The 26,419-nt window shown below is 40.7% G+C and overlaps 1 protein-coding gene across 1 annotated transcript; it reads left to right on the top strand.

Annotated features, from left to right (window-relative positions):
- Nucleotides 1-23: 23 nt before the first annotated feature.
- On the top strand, nucleotides 24-26,419 carry glt1d1 (glycosyltransferase 1 domain containing 1). The gene is made up of 12 exons (XM_049577985.1): nucleotides 24-564; nucleotides 924-1,075; nucleotides 1,228-1,333; nucleotides 3,980-4,031; nucleotides 4,941-4,977; nucleotides 6,052-6,108; nucleotides 17,891-17,989; nucleotides 20,630-20,679; nucleotides 22,805-22,848; nucleotides 23,339-23,459; nucleotides 24,087-24,185; nucleotides 25,900-26,419. Exons 1-12 carry the CDS (start codon nucleotides 497-499, stop codon nucleotides 26,044-26,046), a joined length of 1,032 nt encoding a protein of 343 aa, XP_049433942.1. The 5' UTR covers nucleotides 24-496; the 3' UTR covers nucleotides 26,047-26,419.

Genomic DNA, 26,419 nt, shown 5'->3' with positions numbered 1-26,419 from the left:
CGGTTACGCAGACGTCGTACCATCGAGAGAAGGAAGTGATAGTGCGGTTATTTTTTTTTTCTTTTTTGTGTGTTATCGCTGATTCTGGCATTCACACGCTTGTCAGTACACATTAGCGTGTCACGGATCGTTTTTTTTTACTCGGTTTGAAATGATAGCATCGAGACATAACACTGAAATGGGCCAGCAGTCCCCTGTAAAGTATGTGCTACCGTCATGTGTTTCCAGGGGATCATATAGGAGACGGACTTGTAAACATTTCAAGCGTGGGTAGTTTGCGTCGCACTGCCAACTCAGTAATGAGCTATCCTTGTGGCGCTCGTGTCTAGCTTTGTCTCAACTAGCAGGCATGACTTCAGGAAATATGATAGCAGTTGTAGTTAGCGAGCAAACAGCACATCGAGGCTCTGCTTGCTTCATTATTCCAACAGGTTTTCACTAAAGTTTACATGATAACTAACCTAGGAAACTCGTCAGAACAGCCTTTAGAGGAGATATGAAATTACTCTTTCTTGCTTGTCTCAGCCCTAAAACTGGGAACCACACTACAGCTGAGAGAATAAGGTAATTTACGTTGTTGCTAAGTGTAGCTAGCTACAACAGTTGGTGCTAATTATTATTTACCTGGTAAAAGCTGCATTAGGAAACAGCAGTGTAGTTAACTGTTAACCAGGGCTACTTAAAAATACAGCTGTTTGTTTTAGTGTACAGTGGCTAATGATTTAACTGTCTACCTTACTTTACAATGACTTATCAGCCATAACATAATTCAGGTAGCTGTAGGTAGAAAGCAATAAACAATAAGAAGCCATCATCACATTTGCTGACTGTTGTTCAAGACTTTAAAGATAGTTTTAATGTTTGTAACTTTACATAACCATCCTGCCTTCCTGCCATCCGTAGTCATGTGTCTTTTATTTCAGGTCTCACATTGAATCAGCAGGACACACATGTGAGCTCAGAGATGCAGCAGAGTTTCAGTCCCCTGATGAGGTGGCAAACCTAGTATCTCGAAACCCACCATTTGAGGGTGCGCTGGCAATTCATCTGTTCAGAGCAGGCAGACTTCTCTTAGGTAAACATCCTTGCTGTTATATGATCTGTTTACTTATCTCCATGCCTGCAGTCATTTGTGTTTGCCAACATAATATTGGACCTACAAGTATACTGCTACCTGTCCCACAAATGTCAGGACCTTTTCTGTTTTCTGTTTAACCTTTACACCAGACATCCAAGTACCCTTTGGCGTTATCTTTGGCGGAACAGATATAAATGAAGATGTGAAAGTTGAGCAGAAGCGTGTGGTTATGGAGCAGGTGCTACTGAAAGCCAGGTGATGTTGCTGCAAACTATTTTAACCTATTGACGTACAAATAGCTCCAAACTGAGTACATGTATTTTACTCCTCGAGTCAACACATCACTCAGCCTTCTTTAAAAATGAGTTTGGAAAAGATTGTGCTAATAACCACTATGAATTAGACCTACTATATGATTGTAGAAAATGTAATAGACAGTTTGTACAGCAGCATTCCTAGCATCTCATAGCAGGAAAAGCACAAGTGCAACTAATAAGATGTCATGAGACGTGTTACCTCTTGCATCTATTTGAACAAGTTATGTGTTGTGTGATATAAATGTGGTCGTACAGTTGTCTCAAAATAATAATAACACACACTTCATCCATTATTAGTGCCAAATATGTTAGAAATGTATCACACTGTGTTTTACTTACTGCCTTCTAGAGAGGTTTGATGCAGACGTCGCCATCATGAAGTGCAGGCAGGAAGTAATTGTGACCTTTTACATCTCTAATCTGAAATTGTGCAAATGAAATTAAAAATAAACTCGAATGAATCACGTTTTTCCTTTATCATGGACATAATCACAAATTATTTATAGCTTTTCAAGCCCAATAAATGGTATATTGCCACAAATCACTGCAAATGTGGCCTATTTAAATATAAGGATGGCATTCATCCTTTTGATAATGTTGTAGATATTACTTTTAAAAATGCATGACGCTCACAATGTAGAGGATATCTTTTACCATTACTTGAAATAATTCAAAGCATTTGAATCATACTGACTAGGGTGTCAATTATTTGTGGGTAAAATAAAGGACTAGATTCTCACAACATCCTCCAGTGCCTGGAGTACTGGCATGAAAGAATGAGGGTGAACGTATGCAGGCTAACTCCAGCTGTGCAGGTTGTGTATTATCCTCTCGCCTAGTTTAACATTGAAAAGTTAATGTGCACACAGTGTTGTCAGTATCTGGCCCTGCACCAGACCAGGCACCAGGACAAAGTGACTGAGACTGTTAAAAACTGCAAGAGGGCAGTTTTGTTTATAAAATAAAATTCAGCTATTTCACTATTCAGTAGCCCCAGGAAGGGTAAATAACAACAGCAACAGCATAAGGCTACTGTTTCAAAATTAAAGAATACATTTATTAATCAGAGCACTCACACACGAACGTAGAACTATCAGAGCGCTGAATATATTTTCAACTTATGAATGATTCTCTGTCAAAATTTGTGAAGGGGAGGTGTGTAGAGGATGTGTTTGTGGCTTGCTGCTCTCTTTCCCTCTATCAATTCCCTTCACTGCGTTTCAGTACTATAGCCAGCATGGCCTTAACATACATGCATACACAATTAGTGCATGCAACGGCTGTTGTTTTTGCAATTTTTCTGTAGGTACATAAGCCTAAAGAGAGTGGGCAGAAAATAAAACTGAGGAGGCTAAGTCTCAAAGGACTACTTCACCCACATGAATGATCATTTGTGTATCAAATTGTTAAGTTGAATTTGTGAAGAAAAGGTTGTTTTCCTCGCCTACCTCCATGATGAAACAAAAAACAAACAAAAAAAAATCTGAGAAAATTCTTGATGAATTGAAGTAAAAAGGGTTGCATTTAACAACACCAAAGCTATATCAAAAACATCCGTTTACAAACTCTCTCACAACTCATGCAGAATAATCATATTTTTCTTATATTTTGTCCAGTCATATGCTCAGTACTTCCCACTCCTATGTATGAGTAGCACGGCTCCTGCATTCCATTAAGCAGAGTTCAACATATGTATGTGCTCACCCAGGCACGCTCCACACATGAGACTGTGGCAGAAGTGTTTTAAATAATAAGGTTGTAACAAAAATGCATGGATAAATGAGACTTTGACTATACTGCAAGAGTTGTGTGAGAGTTTAACAGATATTTTGATAAGGTTTTTGCTGTTGTAAAGCACAGCCCGTTTTACTTGAATGCATCAAGAATTTTCTCAGTTTTTGGATTCCTTGTTCACCATGGAGGCATGCAAGGAAAACAGTTTTTTCAGGAATTCATCATAACGCAGGGTAAGTGATTGATGTACAAATAATCATTTTATTGGTGTAATATCCCTTTAAGACCCCTTGTGATGCTGGGGCCGCCCTGGGCCTTAACGTCAGACTCAGGTATCTCTGTTATAATGATGATAATAGTTGGTAGGGCATCCATCTAAAGGGATAATTGCCTTCTGGGAGAGCTGGGAAGATCCAGGTCTCATGACTTCAAACATCTGAATCCATGCACCTCCTGCTGCTTGTGCCTTCTCACACAAACCTTGATCATGATATTCAGCCACCACTCGGAGCTTGTTGGCCCATTTAATAATGCACGCTCACGCGCGCACAAATTAATATCTCCCCACTGTTCTTTGCTCTACATTTCCTTTGTTTTCCTCTTTGTATTCTTGGTTGATCCATCCTTAAATCCTTTTGCCTTCAAACCACAAGCAGTTTTTCTGCTCTCATGTACTCAGCCTCAGCCTGGAGACTCTTGTGTTTTAATGCTTTTTCCTCTATTGTTGTCAAAATTGTTATTGCTTGTAAAAGGCTAAAAGTTACTGTCAGCAATGAAAAGTCCTGTTTTACTCAAATGGCTTTCACAGGGGTGATAATGAAGTGTTTATTCATTTTTTTTTTTTTATCAGATTTGCAGTTGCATTTACTGACAAACTGAAAGAAGAGGCAGAGTTATTTTTGGTATGATTCTACTCTTTTGTGTTTTGAAAGTGCTGTAGTTTAAATCTAATAAGCACTGATGCTTGCATGTGCAAATCTGTGTCTCATGTGGCATACAGCTGTTACCCGTTCTAGAAAAATGTCTGTACTGTATGTGCCTAATTGATGGTTCATCAGTGTGTTTATGACTGCGTGTTATGCTGAACCCACCACCCCCACATAAACCTAGCAACTAACAAGACTGTCATAGGTGACATTTTATAATTTAACGTTACAAAGCTACTATGAAGAATCAAGTAGTGAGTGCACAGTTTTTTGTTTACATTTTATGGCGCATCAACAGACTGCAGTGCGGTGACAGCTTCAATAAATACAACAGAAGGGCTTTTACTATACAAACACAATATCCTGCCCTGCCCCATAATAGTTTGGCATTAAAACAATATTATCGTGTTTTATTTTCAGATTAGATTCTAGCCGTGGGCTGCAGATTGAGGCGAGTGGCATGCTTTATCTCTGCCATTTAGTGCTGACAGCAGGCAGACAGGACAGGCACTGAGAGGCATCGCCACGCTTTTTATTGTGACAGAAAACACACATAGGGGATGAATCTAGTGTGATAACATCCAGTCAATTTCCTTTCCATCCCCTCTGATTTATTTTGTAGCACCCCCATTATCTTAGCAACTGCTTTCCTGACTCTCTTTTTAAAGTTTGGATTTTGATTAAAAACGTTTGGAGCACAACAAGTGTTAATTGGCTGTTTCTATTGTCAGACTTAAAGAGAAAGAAGCACAGTTACTTATAATCAAATATAATTTGTACAAACAAACACTACCAGTAATTACTGATGGATTTTAAAACACTTTGTATTTATGTTTTGGTATGTGTTTTTAACCAGACTTTTTCAATGATTTTTTTTCTCCAAAGCTGTCCCAGTGCAGTAAGATCTATGTCCAGCCCCAAGGTAAGCTCTGCAGGATGAATATCCTCGCTTGATGCTGTGCATCCCTGACTCGCCATTGAAGTGTTGCATTAATCAGCTTTGACATTTTTTTTCTTCCATTATCATGCTGTCTGCAGTACGGAGTTGTATTTGCTCTTGCCATCGGCCACTGTGCCACGTAGCACAGCCCAAATCACTCTTCCATGTTGTTTCCCACCAGTAGCCTTGTTTGGCAAATAGGTCCCCTCATAGATTAGAGAGTCCTGAACCAGCTGCATGGCTGATCCCTGACCAGCGAAAGCTTAATTTTTATGCTTGTTACCAGATAGTGATCACACGGGAGTGCTTTGACGTGGATCACGCAAGATAATGTTTTTAAATACATGAAATCTATTTTGTTTATTTTACATACAGGTTAGATTAGTATAAGTCTTTTATACAAACACTATGAGTCTGATATGAATAGAGATTATGAAGAACATTGGATGTGACTGATGTGTCTAATTTGGAACATGTCACATCACAAAGTTCAAAATTAGAAAGAAAACTTCTTGATATACTCATTCATTTCTTTAAAGGAATACTTCCACAAAATGACCAGCTGTTAATCAGTTAGCCACGCTGTGTTACCTTGAATTTATGAAGCAAACTTTTTTCTTGCACGCCTCTACGTAAAACAGCAAACAGATTGATGTATAGATTGTTTGGGGACCAATGCAGATTATACTGCAACTCACGCAGTATAATCCAAGTCTCATATGTCCAACCGTACGCTCAGTATTTCCCAAACACATGCATTTTCACTAACAAATCTTAGTATTGGAGTCTGGCTTTGGAGAGCGCATTTTCCAAGTTTCTCTTTGAGTTCAGTTTTAAAAGTTTTAGCGAAATGCATGTTTGCGAGAAAAGTAAAGTTTTCATTACAAATTTAAGGTAACACAGCGTGACTGATTGCTGTACAAATGGTCATTCTGTGGGTGAAGTGTTCCTTTGACTGAAAACCACATTGATATTCTTTTGCATAATGGATGTTAACATTGAAACACACACTTAACTAGAACTGTCTACCTTTTATTTGTCTGTGTTATTTGAAAGGTATCCAGACGGAGGTGAGCGAGAAATTCTGCTGGACTGACTTCTTGAGGAGCTCAGGTACTGTTACTGCTTCAGCTGTTTGTCATTCCAGCTATTGTCCAATGTGAGACGTAAGAATCTACAGGCCTGACTGTGGACAGTTTTCAGGTTTCTTAATGTATTTAGTTTATTTTGCCTTCAGCAGAAAATATTTCCCAGCGAAAATAATCTGAAGGAAGTCTGCGGATCATCCACAATAAGCAAATACAGATGTGTGTGAAGCATCCACATGTTAGAATTTGTAGCTTCTTTGCAGAAACATTCATATTTGAAGCACTGTCAACTGTCATGGCTACACATGAGTCTTGACAGATTTGGTTGGTACGCTGCCCCTGTCATAGAAGGGCTGAACAGTAGATTGTGAAATGTGATAAGGTTTTGTCATACTTTTAATTAACTGTACTTTAGCTTAAATGGCCAGTGTGTAATATTTGGCATGGTTTATTGTCAATCTGAATCTGAATATTCTACCCATTAATATGTTTATACAAGTGTATAATCGCTATAAAATAAAATTCGTTTGGTTTTCGTAGCCTTATAGTTATGCTTTTATACATATATATATATATACACATATACATATACATATATATATATATATGTGTGTGTGTGTGTGTGTGTGTGTGTGTGTGTGTGTACTGTATATATACAGTACAGGCCAAAAGTTTGGACACACCTTCTCATTCAATGCGTTTTCTTTATTTTCATGACTATTTACATTGTAGATTCTCACTGAAGGCATCAAAATTATGAATGAACACATGTGGAGTTATGTACTTAACAAAAAAAGGTGAAATAACTGAAAACATGTTTTATATTCTAGTTTCTTCAAAATAGCCACCCTTTGCTCTGATTACTGCTTTGCACACTCTTGGCATTCTCTCCATGAGCTTCAAGAGGTAGTCACCTGAAATGGTTTTCCAACAGTCTTGAAGGAGTTCCCAGAGGTGTTTAGCACTTGTTGGCCCCTTTGCCTTCACTCTGCGGTCCAGCTCACCCCAAACCATCTCGATTGGGTTCAGGTCCGGTGACTGTGGAGGCCAGGTCATCTGCTGCCGCACTCCATCACTCTCCTTCTTGGTCAAATAGCCCTTACACAGCCTGGAGGTGTGTTTGGGGTCATTGTCCTGTTGAAAAATAAATGATCGTCCAACTAAACGCAAACCAGATGGGATGGCACGTCGCTGCAGGATGCTGTGGTAGCCATGCTGGTTCAGTGTGCCTTCAATTTTGAATAAATCCCCAACAGTGTCACCAGCAAAACACCCCCACACCATCACACCTCCTCCTCCATGCTTCACAGTGGGAACCAGGCATGTGGAATCCATCCGTTCACCTTTTCTGCGTCTCACAAAGACACGGCGGTTGGAACCAAAGATCTCAAATTTGGACTCATCAGACCAAAGCACAGATTTCCACTGGTCTAATGTCCATTCCTTGTGTTTCTTGGCCCAGACAAATCTCTTCTGCTTGTTGCCTCTCCTTAGCAGTGGTTTCCTAGCAGCTATTAGACCATGAAGGCCTGATTCGCGCAGTCTCCTCTTAACAGTTGTTCTAGAGATGGCTCTGCTGCTAGAACTCTGTGTGGCATTCATCTGGTCTCTGATCTGAGCTGCTGTTAACTTGCGATTTCTGAGGCTGGTGACTCGGATCAACTTATCCTCAGAAGCAGAGGTGACTCTTGGTCTTCCTTTCCTGGGTCGGTCCTCATGTGTGCCAGTTTCGTTGTAGCGCTTGATGGTTTTTGCGACTCCACTTGGGGACACATTTAAAGTTTTTGCAATTTTCCGACTGACTGACCTTCATTTCTTAAAGTAATGATGGCCACTGCTTTTTCTTTAGTTAGCTGATTGGTTCTTGCCATAATATGAATTTTAACAGTTGTCCAATAGGGCTGTCGGCTGTGTATTAACCTGACTTCTGCACAACACAACTGATGGTCCCAACCCCATTGATAAAGCAAGAAATTCCACTAATTAACCCTGATAAGGCACACCTGTGAAGTGGAAACCATTTCAGGTGACTACCTCTTGAAGCTCATGGAGAGAATGCCAAGAGTGTGCAAAGCAGTAATCAGAGCAAAGGGTGGCTATTTTGAAGAAACTAGAATATAAAACATGTTTTCAGTTATTTCACCTTTTTTGTTAAGTACATAACTCCACATGTGTTCATTCATAGTTTTGATGCCTTCAGTGAGAATCTACAATGTAAATAGTCATGAAAATAAAGAAAACGCATTGAATGAGAAGGTGTGTCCAAACTTTTGGCCTGTACTGTATATATAGCAAAGGCCTTGCTTTAGAGAGGTCGCCATCTTGCGCTGTCATGTATGTACGGCAGACCAAGCGGACAATCCAGCCAGCCAGAGAACGCGTTTCGCGTCTATAAATGAACCAACAAAGACAGCGGAAGGAAGGAAGAAGGAGGAGGAAACAGCAGAGAGTGTTAGTAGTTCGTCGATAGAGAGTAGTGAAAAGTTTTTTTAGTTATAAAGTTTGCGAATGGACCACACTTACCACGCAACAGGAGAGAATGAACCTGAACCGTCATCTGCGAGGAAAAGAAGACACAACTTCACTCCTTGTGATGCACTCTCTGCAGCGCTTTTCCTCCTGATGATATATCTCCCCAACAATGGTAGCAGTAGCACCGAATCCCATTCTGTGCATTCAGCCTCTCTTCTCTTCCGCTCAGCATCAAACACATGGTGTTCCTCATCTGTATGCTCCGGCTCAAACAGGTATGGCTCTGGGTCTGTGTCCACTACAAGAAACTCTTCAAAATTGCGTTCAAAGTCGTCCATTGCAGCTATTATAGTCCCGAGATATCGCTAGGTTAAATAAACAGCTGAGCTCTGTTTACTGGCTACGCTGTCAGTCAGTGTGTGGGCTGGAGATTGAGCAGAGAGGGGAGGGGGGGTCCCCACTCGCTATGGTAAACGAGTATGTGTGTAAAGTTATGAAGTGTGTGTGTTACGCTAGAAGAGTCAGAGTTTTGGACGGAGTCTTTTACCCCCTGGAGTGTTACCGGAGTTTCTGGAGTGCTCAAATAAACGGGCCTTTTTCTCGAACGCTCCTCTGGTCTCCTGCTCGTGAGGGTTTCATTACAATATCGTAACATGGCTTAGATTTCTAAATAAACATACGCCTCGTTGCTAGATAGACCTACTCCTGAAAAACTCGTGCGCAAGGCTTTTTGTCTCTACGAGGCCGCCGTCATTTACCCGACGGGAGGGGTGAGCGAGTGAACCCTGCAATCTAGAATTTGGCCACTGATGTCACTGTTTTCAACCCATTTTACACACTGGCCCTTTAATATTTTGCATTCTTTAACAAAAACTTGTTAATGGAAAGCAACATTGTGGTCAGGCGCTGAGTCAGTCTGATCTAAGTATTATAAACTGACAGTCGTGTCTCATCTAATTTTAAGGCTGTGTCTCAAGCTTTAGCTGCATAGTTGCGTACACATCCACAAAACCTTAGTGAGACAGGTGCTGGATACAGTATTTGATGCAATAAAATGGAGGGGTACCTGCACACTGAAATTTAAGCTCCCTTGTAGAATAGGTTTTATGCCACCCGCGATACACAGATGTGCCACATATTTGAAACACTATTGTACATAATAGCCCTCTGCTATATTCTAGACTGTGTACTTCTCACCTCTATTAGTCATAGACTGTGTTGTGTTGTGTTGTGCAGTGCAGTGGAGCCACCACTGGGAGCACGATGGGGAGTACATTTATATACCCCCATCCTGAACAGTACCAATCAGAGCACATAAATTTACTCTGTGCTGTGTGAGATGCATCGATGTGATGGTCAGGGAGGTCAGAGTTTGCAGCAGAATTCCCCTTTCCCTCCTCTTTAATCCTCCAATTCCCTTTGGAACAGCTTGGTAAATATGCTCTGTTACTCCAAACATCCTCTCCACAAACAGCCCAGACTTTAAATTGGACATTGCAAGATGATGTCCATCCCAGGTACATTAGTGCTCATATAGAGCACAGTTGACTAGAGAGAGGAACAATTGATTAATAGCTCTCCAGCCGGGGGCCATTTGTCACCACGCTTCACAACCGGTGCAAGTAATACTAATTGCCCACAGTCACTTCTCCATTTGTTATACTCGAAATAGGAGTCACTACTATTGTGGTTTTCCTCTGTGATGTGATGAAAGGTAGTGTAATCTGACTCACAGTTGCTTGTAGAGTTGTAAACATTGTTCTGTTTTCTGCATATATGCTGTCTGATTGGGTTCATTTGTCTGAGTCTTTTTTTTTTTGTGGATGTGGGTCAGAGGCATTTCATATCAGTAAGAAAATGTTTTATATTCCGTGCCACAGTGCTGTTACCTCTGTGCTTTTACTTGTGTCTGTATGTAATAAGGATGACCCCAAGGCAGAGAGCTACGTTCAAATAAAATGATCCTGCAGACTTTACTGGAGACACAATTGTAAATGTGCTTTTGTGGTGATAACTATGCTTAAGTTTTCAGAAAAACTGAAAACTTTTTAAACATTGGGTGATCTTGGCTATCTGCTGTTTAAGACTAGATCTAGATGTCTTTATTTTGAACTTTGATGACCTACTTTGTTACTTGTTTTATCATGTTTTCACTTTTCACTTTTTCAACACAGTCTGACAGAAGTGACTCCTGCAGCAACCTGTGTTCTGTATATAGGTTATCTTGAAAGGACCGTTCAACCCAAAATCAAAAATACATATTTTTCCTATTACCTGTACAGTTGTTTATCAATATTAGATTGTTTTGGAGTGAGTTGATGAGTGCTATAGATATTAGTCCTAGGCGTGGCTGCCTTCTCTTTAATATAATGGAACTGGATGGCACTGGGCTTGTGGGCTGAAAGTGGCAAAAAAGTTCAACAGTAGTGTCTCTTCTAGAAATCATGACGTGGTTAGTCAAGATAATCCACAGACCTTATTGTGAGTAGTTTCACGTAGGAACTATTTTCTTTCTATCAATCTACCCCTGCCAACCGTATCACTGCAGGAAGGAAGCTTGCATCTACTGCTAGCTCACTCTAAAGGCTGTTGCACACTAAGTCAGTTTTTTTGGATGCTTTTTTTTTTTAATCCGTCATCCGAAAAAAATAATTATGCACAGAAACCTTGCCCACTGATTCTCATGCGTTTTATTAATCTATGCATTGTGAAAATTCGCAATATGTGACAAAATTAAAAGACACATTTCCTTCTTTGCCTCTCTCCACTGGAGTTACCTATCTGGCTGTCACCACTCCCTGTCTGTTTTACATTTGGCACCACAGCTGCTTGAAGGGGCGGAGCTGTCCTCCCTCTCTGTCCTCCACATTCTGTGTGTGTCCCTAATCCTCCTCCTTGTCATCATCATCTACCTGAATAGTACTATCTGACCTGCTGAAAGTAGCCTTCTGAGTAATGAAATAATTCTGTTTTGTCGCGGCTGTGTCCCGCCACCACATTTTCTTCAGTGATTATCGGTCAGATTAGCTGATGTTACAGCTCAGCCAAGGAGGTCACCATTAATGTTTGCATCTCATGCTGTCACAAGCATGAAACTTGTGTCCATGAATAGATGCACGCTTCCTTCTGTGCAGTGATTCAGTTGACAGGTGTAGTCTGCTAAAAAGAAAATAGTTCCTTTATGAAACTGAATGACAAAGAGATATTGCTGTTGAGTTTTTCAAATGTATTTTATTGGGCCATCTAGTTCCATTATATTGAAGAGAAGGTAGACATCTCTACAACCGATATCTCCAAAACTCTAGAACTCACACCAAAACATACTTCATTGATTAGCAGCTCTACAGGTAACATGTATTTTTTGATTTGGGGGTGAACTGTTCCTCAAATGAATGTGTGCGGAGATTTAAGTGTTACAAATACTCCATGTGGCCCAGTGTTGTAGTTGCACATTATAAAATTAACTTAACCTGTGAACATAACAGAGACAAAGCAACGCTGCTACCTGACTAAAGATACATGACTGCACTGCATGTGCGTTTGTGTTTTCCTTTGGGTGTCATGTACCCTCCAAAGGCACAGACTCCAGCACTGGGATCCAGAAGCTGTCAGTCCATGAAAGACACTCTGTGTTGTTTGCGGCTCCTGCTGTGTGCCTTGTGAGGTTGGGGCATACATGAAGAACAGCACTGTTGAGTGAGCAGTGATGCTTTGAATCACTGAAGGATGAGAGGGAACAAGCAGGGGGTCTGTTCTTACTTTGTCCAGCTACTTGATACTCAAGGGATAGCATGACTATTGAATAAATTACACAGGAAGCTTTCAGTGTATGAAGTGATTCAATTTTACTAGATATGAAATGATAAGGGCAGCTTAGATGTCAAGTGTGATGCCTATTATCATCTTATAGTGGGATCAGGGAACAGTGTTTTTGGCATAGGGGGCATGTCTTGCTTGAAAACTGCCTCATTTTCCCTGGTCATTATATTACCATGATGAGATTTCAGACTGTTGTCTTCATTTTGAAACAAAAAAAGGTTGTGTGTGCACATTAAAAATACATCACTGACATAGTCTCTGCTCAAAGAAAAAGATGCAATGTGCTTTCCGGCTAAAGAGATTTCAGACACATTTCTCAATACTCACCCCAAAGTATTGAGTCACAGGCACTATTACTCAAACTCAGTTCTTGTGATATGTATTGGTTGTTTGTGTGTGTTGTTTAAAGACAGCAAGCGTCAAGCTCCATTTTATAAAGTTTTAAGTAATGTATAATTCATCCAGTCATCTTGACTGACCAAAATGTGGCTCTCACCTCCGATATCTGGCTTATCTGTACATGCAGTCCTGATGTGGAGAGAAGGAAACTAGTTCCTCAGATTTCTCAGATATGAGAAATCACAAACTTTTTTCTCTGCTGCTTTAAAATCTCACATATACAGAAGTGTGGTTGATTATCGATCCTCTTTATTGGCTTTAAGAAGTGATTTCACTGTTGGAAAAATGATCTTATCATAAAACTGGGCTGTCTATGCAGTAATAAGATGCAAATACTTTTAAACTGGTGATACGTGACCGGAGAAAACAGAGGAAAAGGGCTGTGGCATTTGCTTTTAATCAAGAGGAAACCTACAACTACCAGAATGCACTGTGCCGCACAAGACCAATAAACACTGCTGCTAGTGGGTGACTTAATCAAGCTTGGCTGTTTTGACGCAGGAAACAATATGACCTCCGGCTAATGACAAGCCATCTCTAATTACAGTTAAACAGTGAGCTAAAATACAGAAAAAGGCAGTGCAGTAACATAATCTTGGTTTATATTTGATCAGCACTACTCAGTTTTACCATTTATTCTCAGGTTTTGTTTTGTTTGTTTGTTTTCAGCATCTTTTTTTACAATACAGGAAACAGTATGGGAACCACTTCTTGTTCACATTCTCAAATTACAGCCAAACAGTGCGCTAAAATATATTTCTGAAGACATTTTAGGAGACACAAAGGCAACACAATAACAGAATATTGGTTTGTGTTCAGTCAGCACTGCCTAGTTTTACAGTTTGAGCTGAGTTAGAGTTCGCTTGCTTTGGTCTGAATCAGGGACTTATTTTGTTACAAAGCTGCATAATTGCCTAGAGTTGGCTCGTGTTTTCACAGCAGCATTTACAAGCGGACCAGATAAAATGCCTTGAACGAGAAAGATGCTCTTGATTGGGCAGATTTTTTCCCATGCAGAAAAAATCCAGGAAGTAAACAAAACACTGAAGAAGAGTACGCTTGCAAGATAAATGCGACACGTTCTAATGTTACAATGGAGGGACAACTATGCAGGTTGATTTTAGTGTTGGTCATCATGTACTATATTGCTCGCATTGTTCATTTTGGCGAACCATACAGTTTGAAAATGAGATGCGATTGCTGCGTTCACACCTGGCCAAATGAACCGCACACAGGCAAACAAACTTGAGTTCGATTGAACCGAACCAAACAGGGCAGGTGTGAAACCTCCCTTAGAAGAGAGGGCAAGAGAGAGGGATGGGTCTCTCTTTCGATCTGCTTCTGTACTCTTTGTGTCCATGGTGGCAGGCAAACGAAAATGCAGGAGCACAGTTTGCAGTTCGAGCAAAACATTTTGTGTCTTTCGGCAGATTTGAGCTGTGAGATGAGCAGGGAGATCTGGGCACTGGAAAGATGGAGAGAAGTTTACCATTGTTTATTGAGACACAATATCTGCATTGTTATAATACAAAGCTATTAAAAATTGGCTAAGTATCCCTTTTAATATATCTCACCTGTGTAGCTCTGTCAGTTTATGGGATTTTCTCAGTTAAGTTCTTTTTTCAATGGCATTGTCATTATTTTGTCCACTCCCTGCAGTATCGGTTTTGTGTACCACCCTGTGCCACTCAGCAGATTAATAGGAGCTGTTCAGATAGATATGTGCTCCCACATCCATGTGCACACACACACACACACACACACACACACACACACACACACACACACGCAAGCACACATGCTGATTAAAGCATTAGGGGATCATTCAGAATGCCCTTCTGTAATCAAAGGCAAACGAACAAAAATGTGTTTTGCACAGAACTCACATAACTGCAAAGAAAGAGAGAGAGAAAAGAGTGCTGCTGGCACAACTGATGATTTGCACAATTTTGTTTTCCTCCCCCAAGGAAAGATGAATTATGTCTGAGATCCAAAGGGATTTTTATTTTTTTATCTCTTTGAATTTCTTGCTCATTTTGACATGTGTGCGCTGTGTGTGTCTGTGAGCAGCTGACGCGCCTTCTCATCCCGTATGAATCAATGCGAGGAAGTTCGATACATCCCGCAGATGAGGAGCTGTTTTTGACAATCGGCTCCCAGGATCAGGGTCAGTGCCCAGACTCCACGCTGTCATTTTAAGATGTTCTTTAATAGCATTAAAAGAGCTGCCTCAGCCTCCTGATCTGGACTTATCTGGCAGCAGGGGATTTCACTCGACTGTCACTGCGCCTTAAGCACGTGCTTGTGTCTGCCTGTGGTATTATTTTCAGAATGGTTTGTTTCTCGGTTTGTCACAGACACTTTTGAAATACATTTTATTATTAGCTTATTTTGTACTTCGCTTAAATTTTGGTTCAGCACCGCTTGCAGTTCCATCTGAACATTTATAATTTATCATCTTATGGTCATTGTGGAGCATTAAAGATCAGGGATTAAAAGTGTATTCTCTGACACTTCCCTTCTAATCGTCTGATGTTAAAATATCCTCATACATCTGCTGTTTTGGTATAAATAAATGTTCTTCTATTTAGCCAGCAGACCTCAACCTTAAACCAAGACTGCCTTCTTGGGCGTATTTGAACTGGGCATAATGGCTTTGTAAATGTTCTCTTATATGAGCTTTATATGATGTAGTAATTTCAGATTCCTTACCTCTACACAACTTTATAGTTCTCACGTGTGTCCCGTGTCTGACTATGCTTTTGGTGTTTTTCCGTGAACATACAAGATGAAACACTCTGCACCATAGAGCTATTCAGTCTTTTCTGGGAGTCCAAACATTTACTTAAGTTTTGGCCATTACTGGAGATATGGGAACTTCCAAACATCAGACATGTCAAATGTTTCAGCCTTGGAATAGACTTGTGAAGCTGTCTGATCAGAGACTCAATAAAATGATAATTAATTGGGATATTTTGCATGGTTATCTCTGAGTAATGAGTTGAAATCCTTATTTTATTTGAACGATTTGTCATTTATTTTCCTGATCAGGTTGTATTGTGATATTTAGGAGATTAGGAGCAAAATGTTTCTTATGTATAGAGAAAAATGGTCTGTTGATATATGCTGTAAACAAAAATTATGAACTCATTGTCTCAAAGAATAGTGACAGTGTAGAACGTAATGTGAAGTATAATTAAAACAAAATACAAAGATCCCTATGAGCACAGTAACGCTCAGGAGCATTACCTGAGGATTAATCGGGTTCTTACCGATGTGGAATCTGAGGAACCTGAAGCTGCCGACTTTCCACTGTAGTCCCATTGGTGGGATCCTTTTACCTGTACTGTAGCACCACCAGGACGTTGGCATTTGTGGCTTTGACTGAAATGTTTTGTCAGTGCCATTAAACATTCATATCCTCCTCTGGTTAAACTGTAATCATTTTGATAATCCCACAACTTTTCATCCAGCACCATTATCAGGTCAACATTTCATTTCACTTTGGCAGAAGAGTGGGTACGTGCAAAACTAATGACATTCCCACCAGCTGTATGTTTGGGTGTGAAATAGCAAATGATAGCAAGTTAACACACCAAAGATGGTTAAAGTGGTAAACATCACACCTGCTAAACATCGTGTTGGCAAATAAGAGATAAAAGAACAGCATGTGCTTCAGGGTGGGAGGTGCTGGAAACTGCAAGGTTGCTCTCACTCAGTGTGAATATTAACCTGATAAACAAAATGCTCTCGTTCGTGTTAAAGGGACAGTCCACCCCAAAATAATTTTTTTTCCTCTTACCTGTAGTGCTATTTATCAATTTAGATTGTTTTGGGGTGTTGGAGAGATCAGCCAGAACTGATGGCACTCTGATTGTGCTACTCAAAGAGACAAAAAAAATGCAATTGAAAAACTCAGCAGTAATGTCTCTGTTCAGAAATCATGACCCAGTTACTATAGATAATCCACAGACCTTGTTGTGAGCAGTTTCATCCACTATTTTCTGTCTTCCAAACTACAGCCGCAGACCATATCACTGCGCAAAAGGAAGTGTTTGTCTATTGCTAGCTTATCTAGCACCACTGTGCTCTGCCGAGGTGGACGCCATTAATGTTTACATCTCGCATGAGCCTCTTCTCCATGAGTAGATGCACGCTTCCCTCTGCACAGTGATACTGTTGGTGGATGTAGTCAGTGTAGTTGACGGATGATATCTCCAACACTTGACAACTCACACCAAAACAATCCTGACTGATAAATAGCAGCACAGGTAAGAGGAAAACATGTAATTTTGATTTGGGTGTGAACTGTCCCTTTAATTAAAGGTCCTTGATCATATTTTTGTGGGTTGAGGATGTGGTCTTTACAACAAACACTTCTGATCAGTATGTTGGCATTTTCATGGTGAGCATGCTACCCTCTCTCACCAGGCAGTTGTCATGGTAATTCCAGTCCACCTTCACTATAGAAACTCTATAGTGGAAGTACGAGGTAGTTATCTATTTAAAGTGCAGGTTCTCCTAATTTGTGAGGAGTCAGGCACTTGTACAGTCCAGTATGTGTTGCCATCATGACAGTGCAGGGCTTTGCTGTTAGGTTGAGGACTTATATCTGTTGCTTTTGGATGGCTGGGTGCAGAACAGTAGTTGTTGGCAGGGAGCGCAGTTGTACGCCTGCCAGTTTCTGACTAATCTCTGGATTGATCCTGAAAGTTGGATGATCTGGGAAAAGAGACGATTTAGTAGCACTGCCTCTCAATTAAAGCAAGGTTCTCAGAACGTTTGATGTTGTTAGCGCTATGTTGGGTTAGCTAATTTTAATCTAGGGCTGTTCAGTGAGCAAATTGTCACCCGAACACTGCGGCTCTGTAGTTATGATGCCATATTACACACTGATTAGGCTGCAACCTTCCACTGTTTTCAGCAGTCTATTTCCCTGCTGAGTGTTACAACACTGATCAGAGAATTGTGCGAGCACATTAGTCACTGCTGTCTTATTTTCCTCATGACCTTGGGTGATGTATTGCTTTCATTATCTGCCGATGTACTCGGGATGTTCATTATGCAGTGTTTTGATATTGTGGTGCTGTCTTTCTTTGTGCTTGGCTTCTCTCCAGGTGTAAGCAGCAAGCATGTGGATGAGCTGCGTGTCTTCCTGTTGGTCTGTGGCCTCAGAAGAGTCAAGGACCCCCTCTATCTGATAGAGGTTTTTTCAGGTATACAAAACAATTACTTATGTTTACGTTGTATTGTGGTAATGTAAAACATAAAACAAGGACAGGACAGCTGAGAGAGAGGAGGGTGTTTCTTGCTGGCATGTTTTCAGCCAGTTCAACCTTAATGTCAGGTAAACCCCCAAATGGAAAAGCCTTTGTGGCTGCATATCTGTAGTAGCTTGTGGTAGAAGCACTGGCAATGTCTTCATCAATTAGGAATGAAGTTGGATCTCAGTGGTTGGGTTTCAGCTAATTAAAAAATTTATGTGGAAGTGCAATGAGATTCTCCTGACAGTTTATACTGGCCCTGCAAAGACATTTGCTCTTGTTATCTTGTTGAGTCTTGCCTTTATGGTGTTTCTTTTTTTGATGACATGATATCTCATATATGTATCTGATATATTCAGCTGAGAGTTGCCACTGATTAGCAACAGCAATGGCTTTTTTTTTTCTTTTTCTTTTTCTTTTTGTTTTAGACTTCTTCTATTTTATGTGGCTTTTTAAGTACACAATTATGGTAATGAGATGGAACTAGAGGCCATCAAAGTGTATTAATGTGTATGAACTTGCATGTCTCAACTCTACATGTGGCTGTGTGTATTTTCACATTGCATTTATTGTAAATTAAATAGTACTATCCACATGCTTCAAAAGACAAATGTATGGTGTACTAAGCAAGTATAGTTGTGAGAATTTTATGCAAACCAGTGGTACTGTACTTAAGTGCAGTTTGTAGGTGCTTGACATTTCATTTTTCATGGCGAGACCTCAAGATTCAACGCTCGGCAGTGGGCGCGCCATTCAACATTGGGCAAATCCTGTGATAACTTTTGGTCACAACGTAGTCACGCTTACATACACCAAGTTTGGAGCCAATCTGATTAAATCTGTAGGACAAGTTTGTTAATTTACAAGCCCTGGAAATGGACAAAAATGCACAAAAGTGGCACAATTAAATCCAAATTGGCGGACTTCCTATTGGGTTTGGAGCACGGCTCCAAGAGGCTTTTTTGTACATGATAGAGTGTTACAGGTGCCTACCAAGTTTCATACATGCAGGTCAAACCAGCTTTGGGGGCTGCTTAATTGAAATATTCTAGGGGGCGCTGTTGAGCCATCTTGGTGCATCAAAGCACAAAAACCACATCAGACAACAGGACTTGCGACCTGTGATATGTATACCACGTTTGGTGAGTTTTCAAGCATCCATGATCTCTTCAAAACAACATCGTGTTTGATGGTGAACAAGATGGCGCCACGGTGACAGCGTTAGATGAAAACCCAAAAGCTTCATTTTTAAGTATCATCAAGGTCTAAGGACTTAGATCAGCAAGTTTGACGTGGGTCTGATTAACCTGCTAGAAGAGGGACATCAAAGAATGTATAAAGTAACTTCCTGTTGCCAGTAGGTGGCGCTATGGCCGTGATTCAAAATTCCTCTGTAGATGTGTTCAGGGCTGGACTGTCATCATATGTGTGAAGTTTTGGCAAGATATTCCCACGTGGAGTCAAGTTACAGCAACATTTATCATCACCGCGAAACATCAAAGTTTGCCGCCAGGCCGTGGCCACGCCCTTCGACAGAAACTCACAGTTTCCACAATAATGCGTCATCAACGTCTTATGACTTTTTTCACCAAGTTTGAGATGGATCTGGTCAATTCTGTAGGAGATGTACATTAAAGTCTAAAACATGACATTTCCTGTTGCCAGTAGGGGGTGCTATATTTATCTCTAATTATTGACATGTAGATGTGTTCAGGACGGGACTGTAATCAATCCTGCTAAGTTTGGGCAAGATTGGGCCATGTATGCTGGATAAAGTACTTCCTGTTTAGTGGCGAGACCCCTAACTTTGACGCCATCCCACAGTCACACGCATTGACGATGATGAAATCTCTCTAGGACTAGTTCGTTCATTTATGACCCCTGGAAATGGCCAAAAATGCATCAAAATTGCACAGTAAATTCAACATGGCCGACTTCCTGTTGGGTTTAGAACATGCCTCCAAGAGGCTTTTTGTACGTCTCTGAGCGTTACATAAGCCTGCCGAGTTTTATACATGCAGGTTAAACTAGCTTCAGGGGCTGTTTCCTCAAACTTTTGTAGGGGTCGCTACTGAGCCATTTTTCGGAACCCGCGCACAAGACCCTTAAAATATCAAATTTTTCACCAGTTCTGAGATGTGTGCAAAGTTTCATGAGTTTTCGGGTATGTTAAGCCTCCCAAAAAGGCAATTCATTTGGAGGAAGAAGAAGAATAATAAAAAATCCTTGCATTTCAGTAGGGTCCTCGCACCACTAGGTGCTCGGGCCTTAAATATAAATCAACGAATAAATTCTTATATATTATTATTAAGTAATTAAAATGGCCCCCAGTGTTACACATTAATTTATCACTGATTATAATACACTAACATAATGCACACCATTCAGCCAAAACAATAAAACCACTGACAGGTGAAGTGAATAACACTGATGATGCTGGCATTCATGTAGATGCCACTTGACATGCACCATTCACCCACACACTGTTTCAGACAAAGTACGCCCCCTCATGGCAATTGTACTCTCTGATGGCACTAGATTTTTTCCAAATGGTTTTTGTTTACAAAATCTCTTTTATTTTGCGTCTTTCAGAGTGGCACTGTGAGAATCCACTAAATGTGTTGGTCATTATTGGGCCAAAGGTAAGTACACAATCATTATACTTGCCATGTGTGTCTCCTGTGTACCATCACTCTGTGTGCTGTTGAAGTGACATAGAAACCTTCCCTGGGAATTCAGACGGCCTCTAATTGGATATAGCAGAGATACTGGCTTTAGCTGTTTAGCTGGAATTAACTGGCAGCGCTGGGAGGAAAAGGCAATCTTCTGCAAACAGGGCGAGGGTCAAAAGCAGACGTAGTGGTCCTGTTTCATTTTGTGTCTAACTGGCTGATTGCTGGATGTGCTGCTGTATTGCTTGCTCCAGATTAGCACTTGTGACCTGTACAGAGCTAGCTCATTATAATAAACAAGGATGGGCATATATATCTGGACATGTGTTGGTATAAATTACAGCAGAAGCAGATTGTAGCCGTCACATGCCATCATGCTTCTGTACTGTGCATCATTTCTGAAGAAATTATCTGCACATATACAGGCTACATGGCTTCATGTTGAGCGTGACAAATTATTTGAAAAAAGAAACTGGACTTAGCCGGCCATGATTTAGGATATTCATAAATCAACCAGTCAGCCAGGCAGTCACATCAGAGGAGCAAGTTTTTATACATATACTGTTAAAGTTTTTTTTCCAACTGATTGCACCTTTATGTTAGAGACAAGTTGTATCCCAGCCAACAGCAGCCGCCTCAATGCTCTTACAACTGTTCTTTTTTCCCCCATTTCATTTCCAATCTCCCACTCATTGATTTCTCTGTATGTTTGTCTTCATCTTCTCTCCCCCCCGACTTGCTTTGATATGACACCAATGTACAGTATTTTAGTGTCTGTTCTTTCTTTCAAACAGTGGTGTCAGGCAAAAGGTATGTTCTGCTTTAGATTTGCTCAAAAACAACTCAATTAGACATGGCCAGGGGCTTATACACCGTCTGACTGCCGCCTCTTGCTCCGCTATGCTTTGTTGTTGTTTGATGAAACGGTTCAGTGGAAGCACAGACGTGTAATTCATCTCGACACCCCTGAATCACAGTGAAAGCGTGTTTGTTTGTTTGTCTGAGGAATGAAAAGCCATTTATAATTATTATAATAAACTTATATTTGTATGACCACCAGATTTCCCCTAAGGATTCCACTTTTGGTTAAACATAAACATTGCTGAATAGATTTCATGAATTGACCGTAAATTCTAAAAAAGAAAAATATAAATGAACAAAAAAACCAAAACGACAGACGTTAGAATGAGACATGCTTTGCTCAAGCTGTCATGACTAACTATAAATCCACAGCTACTTCATTCAAGTAATAAGCGCTCTGGCTGCACAGCATCTGTCATTAAGAGGAAGATTCAGGTCAGTTTGTCAGCGATGACACATCTCACTCCTCTGTAACTGGGCTTTATCAAGCACCACAATGTGCAGCAAATTATTATGAAACAAAGATGATTCAAAAAATGTTAGATTTTGGGGTGCAAGCATGCCTTTGTACCAAATGTTTGTTGCTTAAAAACAAAGTACAAAACAAACAGCAAATCACAAAATCGAAGATTCATTTGTATGAACTTAAACGTAGATGTAGCACCTGCCTTCCACTGCTGATTGGTTATGTCCTTCCCCTCCGCTTTCTTTTGACTCACCATAGAACAACACAGAATTAGTACAGTGCTTAAATCATTCACGTTTGCTAATGCAGCCTTTATCGTGATCTATCCCCTGCTGGTTTTACAATGACTGCTAAATCCCAGATTACACCAGGATACATAAAATGTTCTCAGTTGAGATTCTTTGATTTTAATGCACACGTGCTATAAAGCAGATTCCATTTAGAAATTCCATGAGCTATAAAATGAAAGCGAGAAAAAAAAAGTAGCAGCTTGCTTGGCACCATCTTTGACCTAAATTGCTATGCTTTGACTTTTCTGTGGGCAGGCTAATGCACGCAAATCCCACATTGCAATTAATCAGATTGGCCACCCACCCCACCCTGACCCCAATCTCTGAAAATACAGGATTTTCAGAGAATGATTTGCTCATGATAGAAATTATTAATTGTGTCATTGTTTATTTCATCCTTCAGATTAAGTCATTGCTGGCATCCTTGATGAAAACACGCAGGTTTTACTTGTCTTTGTGATGTGTCTGTCTCTCTTAGATTGATCCTGTATTTACTGTTGAAGTGGAAGCTGTTGTCAAAAGGTAAGCCTTCTGTCTTGTTTTCTTTTCTGTACCATTTACACATCATATAAAAGGAAACTTGAGATCGGACAATCTATTGCTTTTCTCCTGTGAGAAATCTGAAAACTGCTATTGCTTCTATTTATCCCATGTGGTACAAGAAAATATCCAAGCAAATGCATCTTACATTTATTTTGACATAATATGAACAGAAAGAAAATCTGAGGGGAGTGCCAAGATCCTCTCTTGTTTTGTTTTTTTTTTTCATCTGTCCTCCCACTCTCAAGCCTTGGCTGATCTCTCAGATTTTCGCCAAGGGCCTCCACCACCACAAAGCTCTCTGCGGCAGGAAGCTGCCCTCTCTGGTTAGGACTCCACCTGGACTCTCCGTGCATGTCACACATAGTGCAGCTGTGTTTCCTGCCCTGAGCTTGTCACTGCCCTTTAGCGTCATTCACGGCTCTCTTAGCCTCAAGTCACGCAGAACTGAGCTTTGTCACTGCTTCCGCAGAACAGCAGGGGTCTTCTTGGCCCAGGAGAGGAGCCAACAGGAGCTTCATGCTGCCATGAAAAGGTGCTTCGCCTTGGTTAACAGCTCCGTCTCAGAGGGCATGTCAGCAGCCATTTTGGAGGTAAACATCTTCAGGGCTCATGGGTAACTGGACAACAGCACGTCCTGACAACAATTCTGCTGTTAAACACAATTTCATCCTTTTGTAAGTCATGCTTTGTGGTGCAGAATAATATTTTTGTAATGAGAATTTGATTTATCAAAGTATAAACTGAGAATTTGCCATGCAAAGCCCTGGAAAAATTCAAACTGTGAATATTTACAGGAGTCCTTATCTCACTGTTTCTTGCTCAGCTACAATGTTATCTGACCACTTCAGGGACAATTACCCAAATTAATTGCTTGACTCCAATCTTCCCATTCCTGAGTGAGCAAAACCTGCAAATCCACTTAATCTCTTTTAAACACAGTCGATTAAGACAATCCACAGTAGGCTTAAAGTCTGATTAGTATGTTAGCATGTTTCACTCAACAACCTGCTGAAGGTATTAGCTGATACAGATTGTTAATTTTGTAAGTGAACTAAGACACCGAAGAGCAGAATGGCTGAGCTGTACAACCTCCAAGGTGCTTAGGTACTTTTTTTTTTCATGATAATGACAGCATTAATGAGTCTGTGTGAGAGAGCTTTGTCTGTGACAATATGAATCTCTGCAAGTTTTGAGTGTTTATCTCCCTGCTCCAACAGGCCATGGACCTCTGTGTGCCCGTGTTGGCCAGGGACATTCCAGGAAATGCAGCAATAGTGCAGCATGAGTTGACTGGCCTGCTGTACTCGTCTCCTCAGGTATACAGTGACAAACACTGACCAGGTCCCCACATGCGTTAAGCCCCATTAAGCTCTAACACTAACTGTGTTAATGGACTACAGAGAGGATATACTGCATATACACTGTCACCTCAACCGACCAGAAAATCACTTACTAATACTAAGTAGTATTGCAGCACTGTCTCAGGATGATTAAAGATGTGCATGTCCCCTTTTCCTGGCATTGATTTATCTTTCAAAGTCTCACAATTTTTAAGAAGAAAAACTTTAAATCATTTTGTCAAACTTTGTACTTTAAATTCTAATCATTAATCTAAGCAGATAAAATATAACAAAAGGAGCTGATGTTTCTTCAGGTGCTTAGATTAGGATCAAAAAGTGCAGCCCTCAGAGACAGAGCAAAGATACCACATTACCATGTGGTGATGCAACACATAGCAGCACGCATGAAAGTGCAAAGTGGGGAGCTCCCATGAGAGCTTTTCAGTCTGATATATGATGAGGTTTGATGCAAAAGGGGAGTATCATAGGTTAAGGCAAGCTGACAGAGGGCTTGAGCGTGGAGCTGTGAAGACACCATGCTGTTGCGTGATGTTGTCGTAACGGTGGAGATAAGTCCTCTCCAGGGGAAGGTCACGTGTGCTCAGCTCAGCTGCCAGGAGGAAGCTCTCACAGATGGTTGCAGCGACTTGGGCTGGATAAACCACGGCCTCAGCCAGGACCAATGGGCAGCGAGTGCTCCTCTTTTAGCCAAAAACTTTTCCCGCAGTGGATCACACTCTAGACCTTTTCTGCATGCTTTCAAATCCCTTCTTATTTTTGGATTGACAGTGTTTCTGTGTCTTTAAGCCTTCAAAGTAATTACACGAGGAGTATAGGTATCAAGAAATGTGTCAAAAGAAACAAACACACGAGCACTTGAAAAGCTTTAAAGAGAAAAATGGCGCTTCCTGCCCAGCTCTATAATTTGCTCTAAGAGTGAAGTGATTATAAGCGTGCTGCTCATAAGTTGAGCTTTAATCCTGTTGCTGAGGATTTATAGCTCTCATATGGCCATACAGAAGAGCTGTTTCCTACCAAGAGCCTCTCCAGACATAATCACATCACTTGAATGAAGTGAATTGGCCTGCTGACTGGCAGTGGCTAAAACTGTGTGCCCATTGGCTCTCTGCTCCACTAAATGTTGGCCACCATGTTGCAGGAACACTTTAAAGCACTTTCACTTCATTTTGTTGGCTTTTTTGACTCTGCGGGGCCCACAGATGAACAGCTAGGATTCAGGATGCAATGTGGATACAACACATATAAGTCAGTGCTCAGCGATGACACTATTAGTCATTTCTTAATTGTCTAATTCTTATCCTCATCTTCCCTTCCCCACATCCATGTGACAGCTTGTGCGGTTGTATTGTTTAACAGTAGCAGTCACTTTGTTTGTTTGTCCCTTTTTTCATAAGCACATGAGAGGTGGCAGCTATTAGGATAGACTGAAATGGTTTATTGGACAGCCGTATTTGAATCTGGAGCCACAAATATCTCCATCCTTTGGCAGTGTAGAGACATTTTTGAAGTATTTACTAATCAGCGCACAGGCTCTTATCTGAGTTCTGTTCTTGTGCCTCGGATTATCTTTTATGCTTTAAAAAAACATATCTTCAGGCAACTTCAATGGCAAGCTTTAAGTGGCATTTGGCAGGAAAATGAGACTCGTTTTTGCCTTTATCCCTGCCAGGAATTTGTGCATCAATCTCAGAGGCTGTTGTCAGATCACGAGCTGAGAGAGAGAGTGGTGAGGAACGGAAAACTCTACGTGGAAGAGCATCACAACCTGAAAGAGGAGAGAGAAACCTACCAGCGGCTGGTGGACACTCTGCTCTGAGCGTGAGGTCACAACATTCAACCCCACTCTGTATACTTTCTCAGGAACTGGAGCGACGAAGAGTAGGGCATTACACCGGTGCATTAACCTTGCAGAGGTATAATTTATTACAGATGTCTTTATTCCCAGTTTTTTAAGAAAGATACAAAATAGTCCTGTTTTATCTGCACTGCTGGATTGAAATTATGCTACAGAGCATTTTGAACCAAAGACCTAGAGTAGAAGTGGTCGTGTTTATAAATTGTATGTATTTGAAATTGATGATGTACTGTTATTTATGGTTTGGTAAAAATATGGAACAGCAGGGCTACTCTGTTTACTCATTCTACCTAATAAAAGAGGCAAACAACTCCACTGGTTGCTTTTGAGTGGT

Source organism: Epinephelus fuscoguttatus, linkage group LG6 (assembly GCF_011397635.1).
Source record: "Epinephelus fuscoguttatus linkage group LG6, E.fuscoguttatus.final_Chr_v1".
Lineage (NCBI taxonomy): Eukaryota > Metazoa > Chordata > Actinopteri > Perciformes > Serranidae > Epinephelus > Epinephelus fuscoguttatus.
This window is presented reverse-complemented; position numbering and strand designations above follow the sequence as displayed.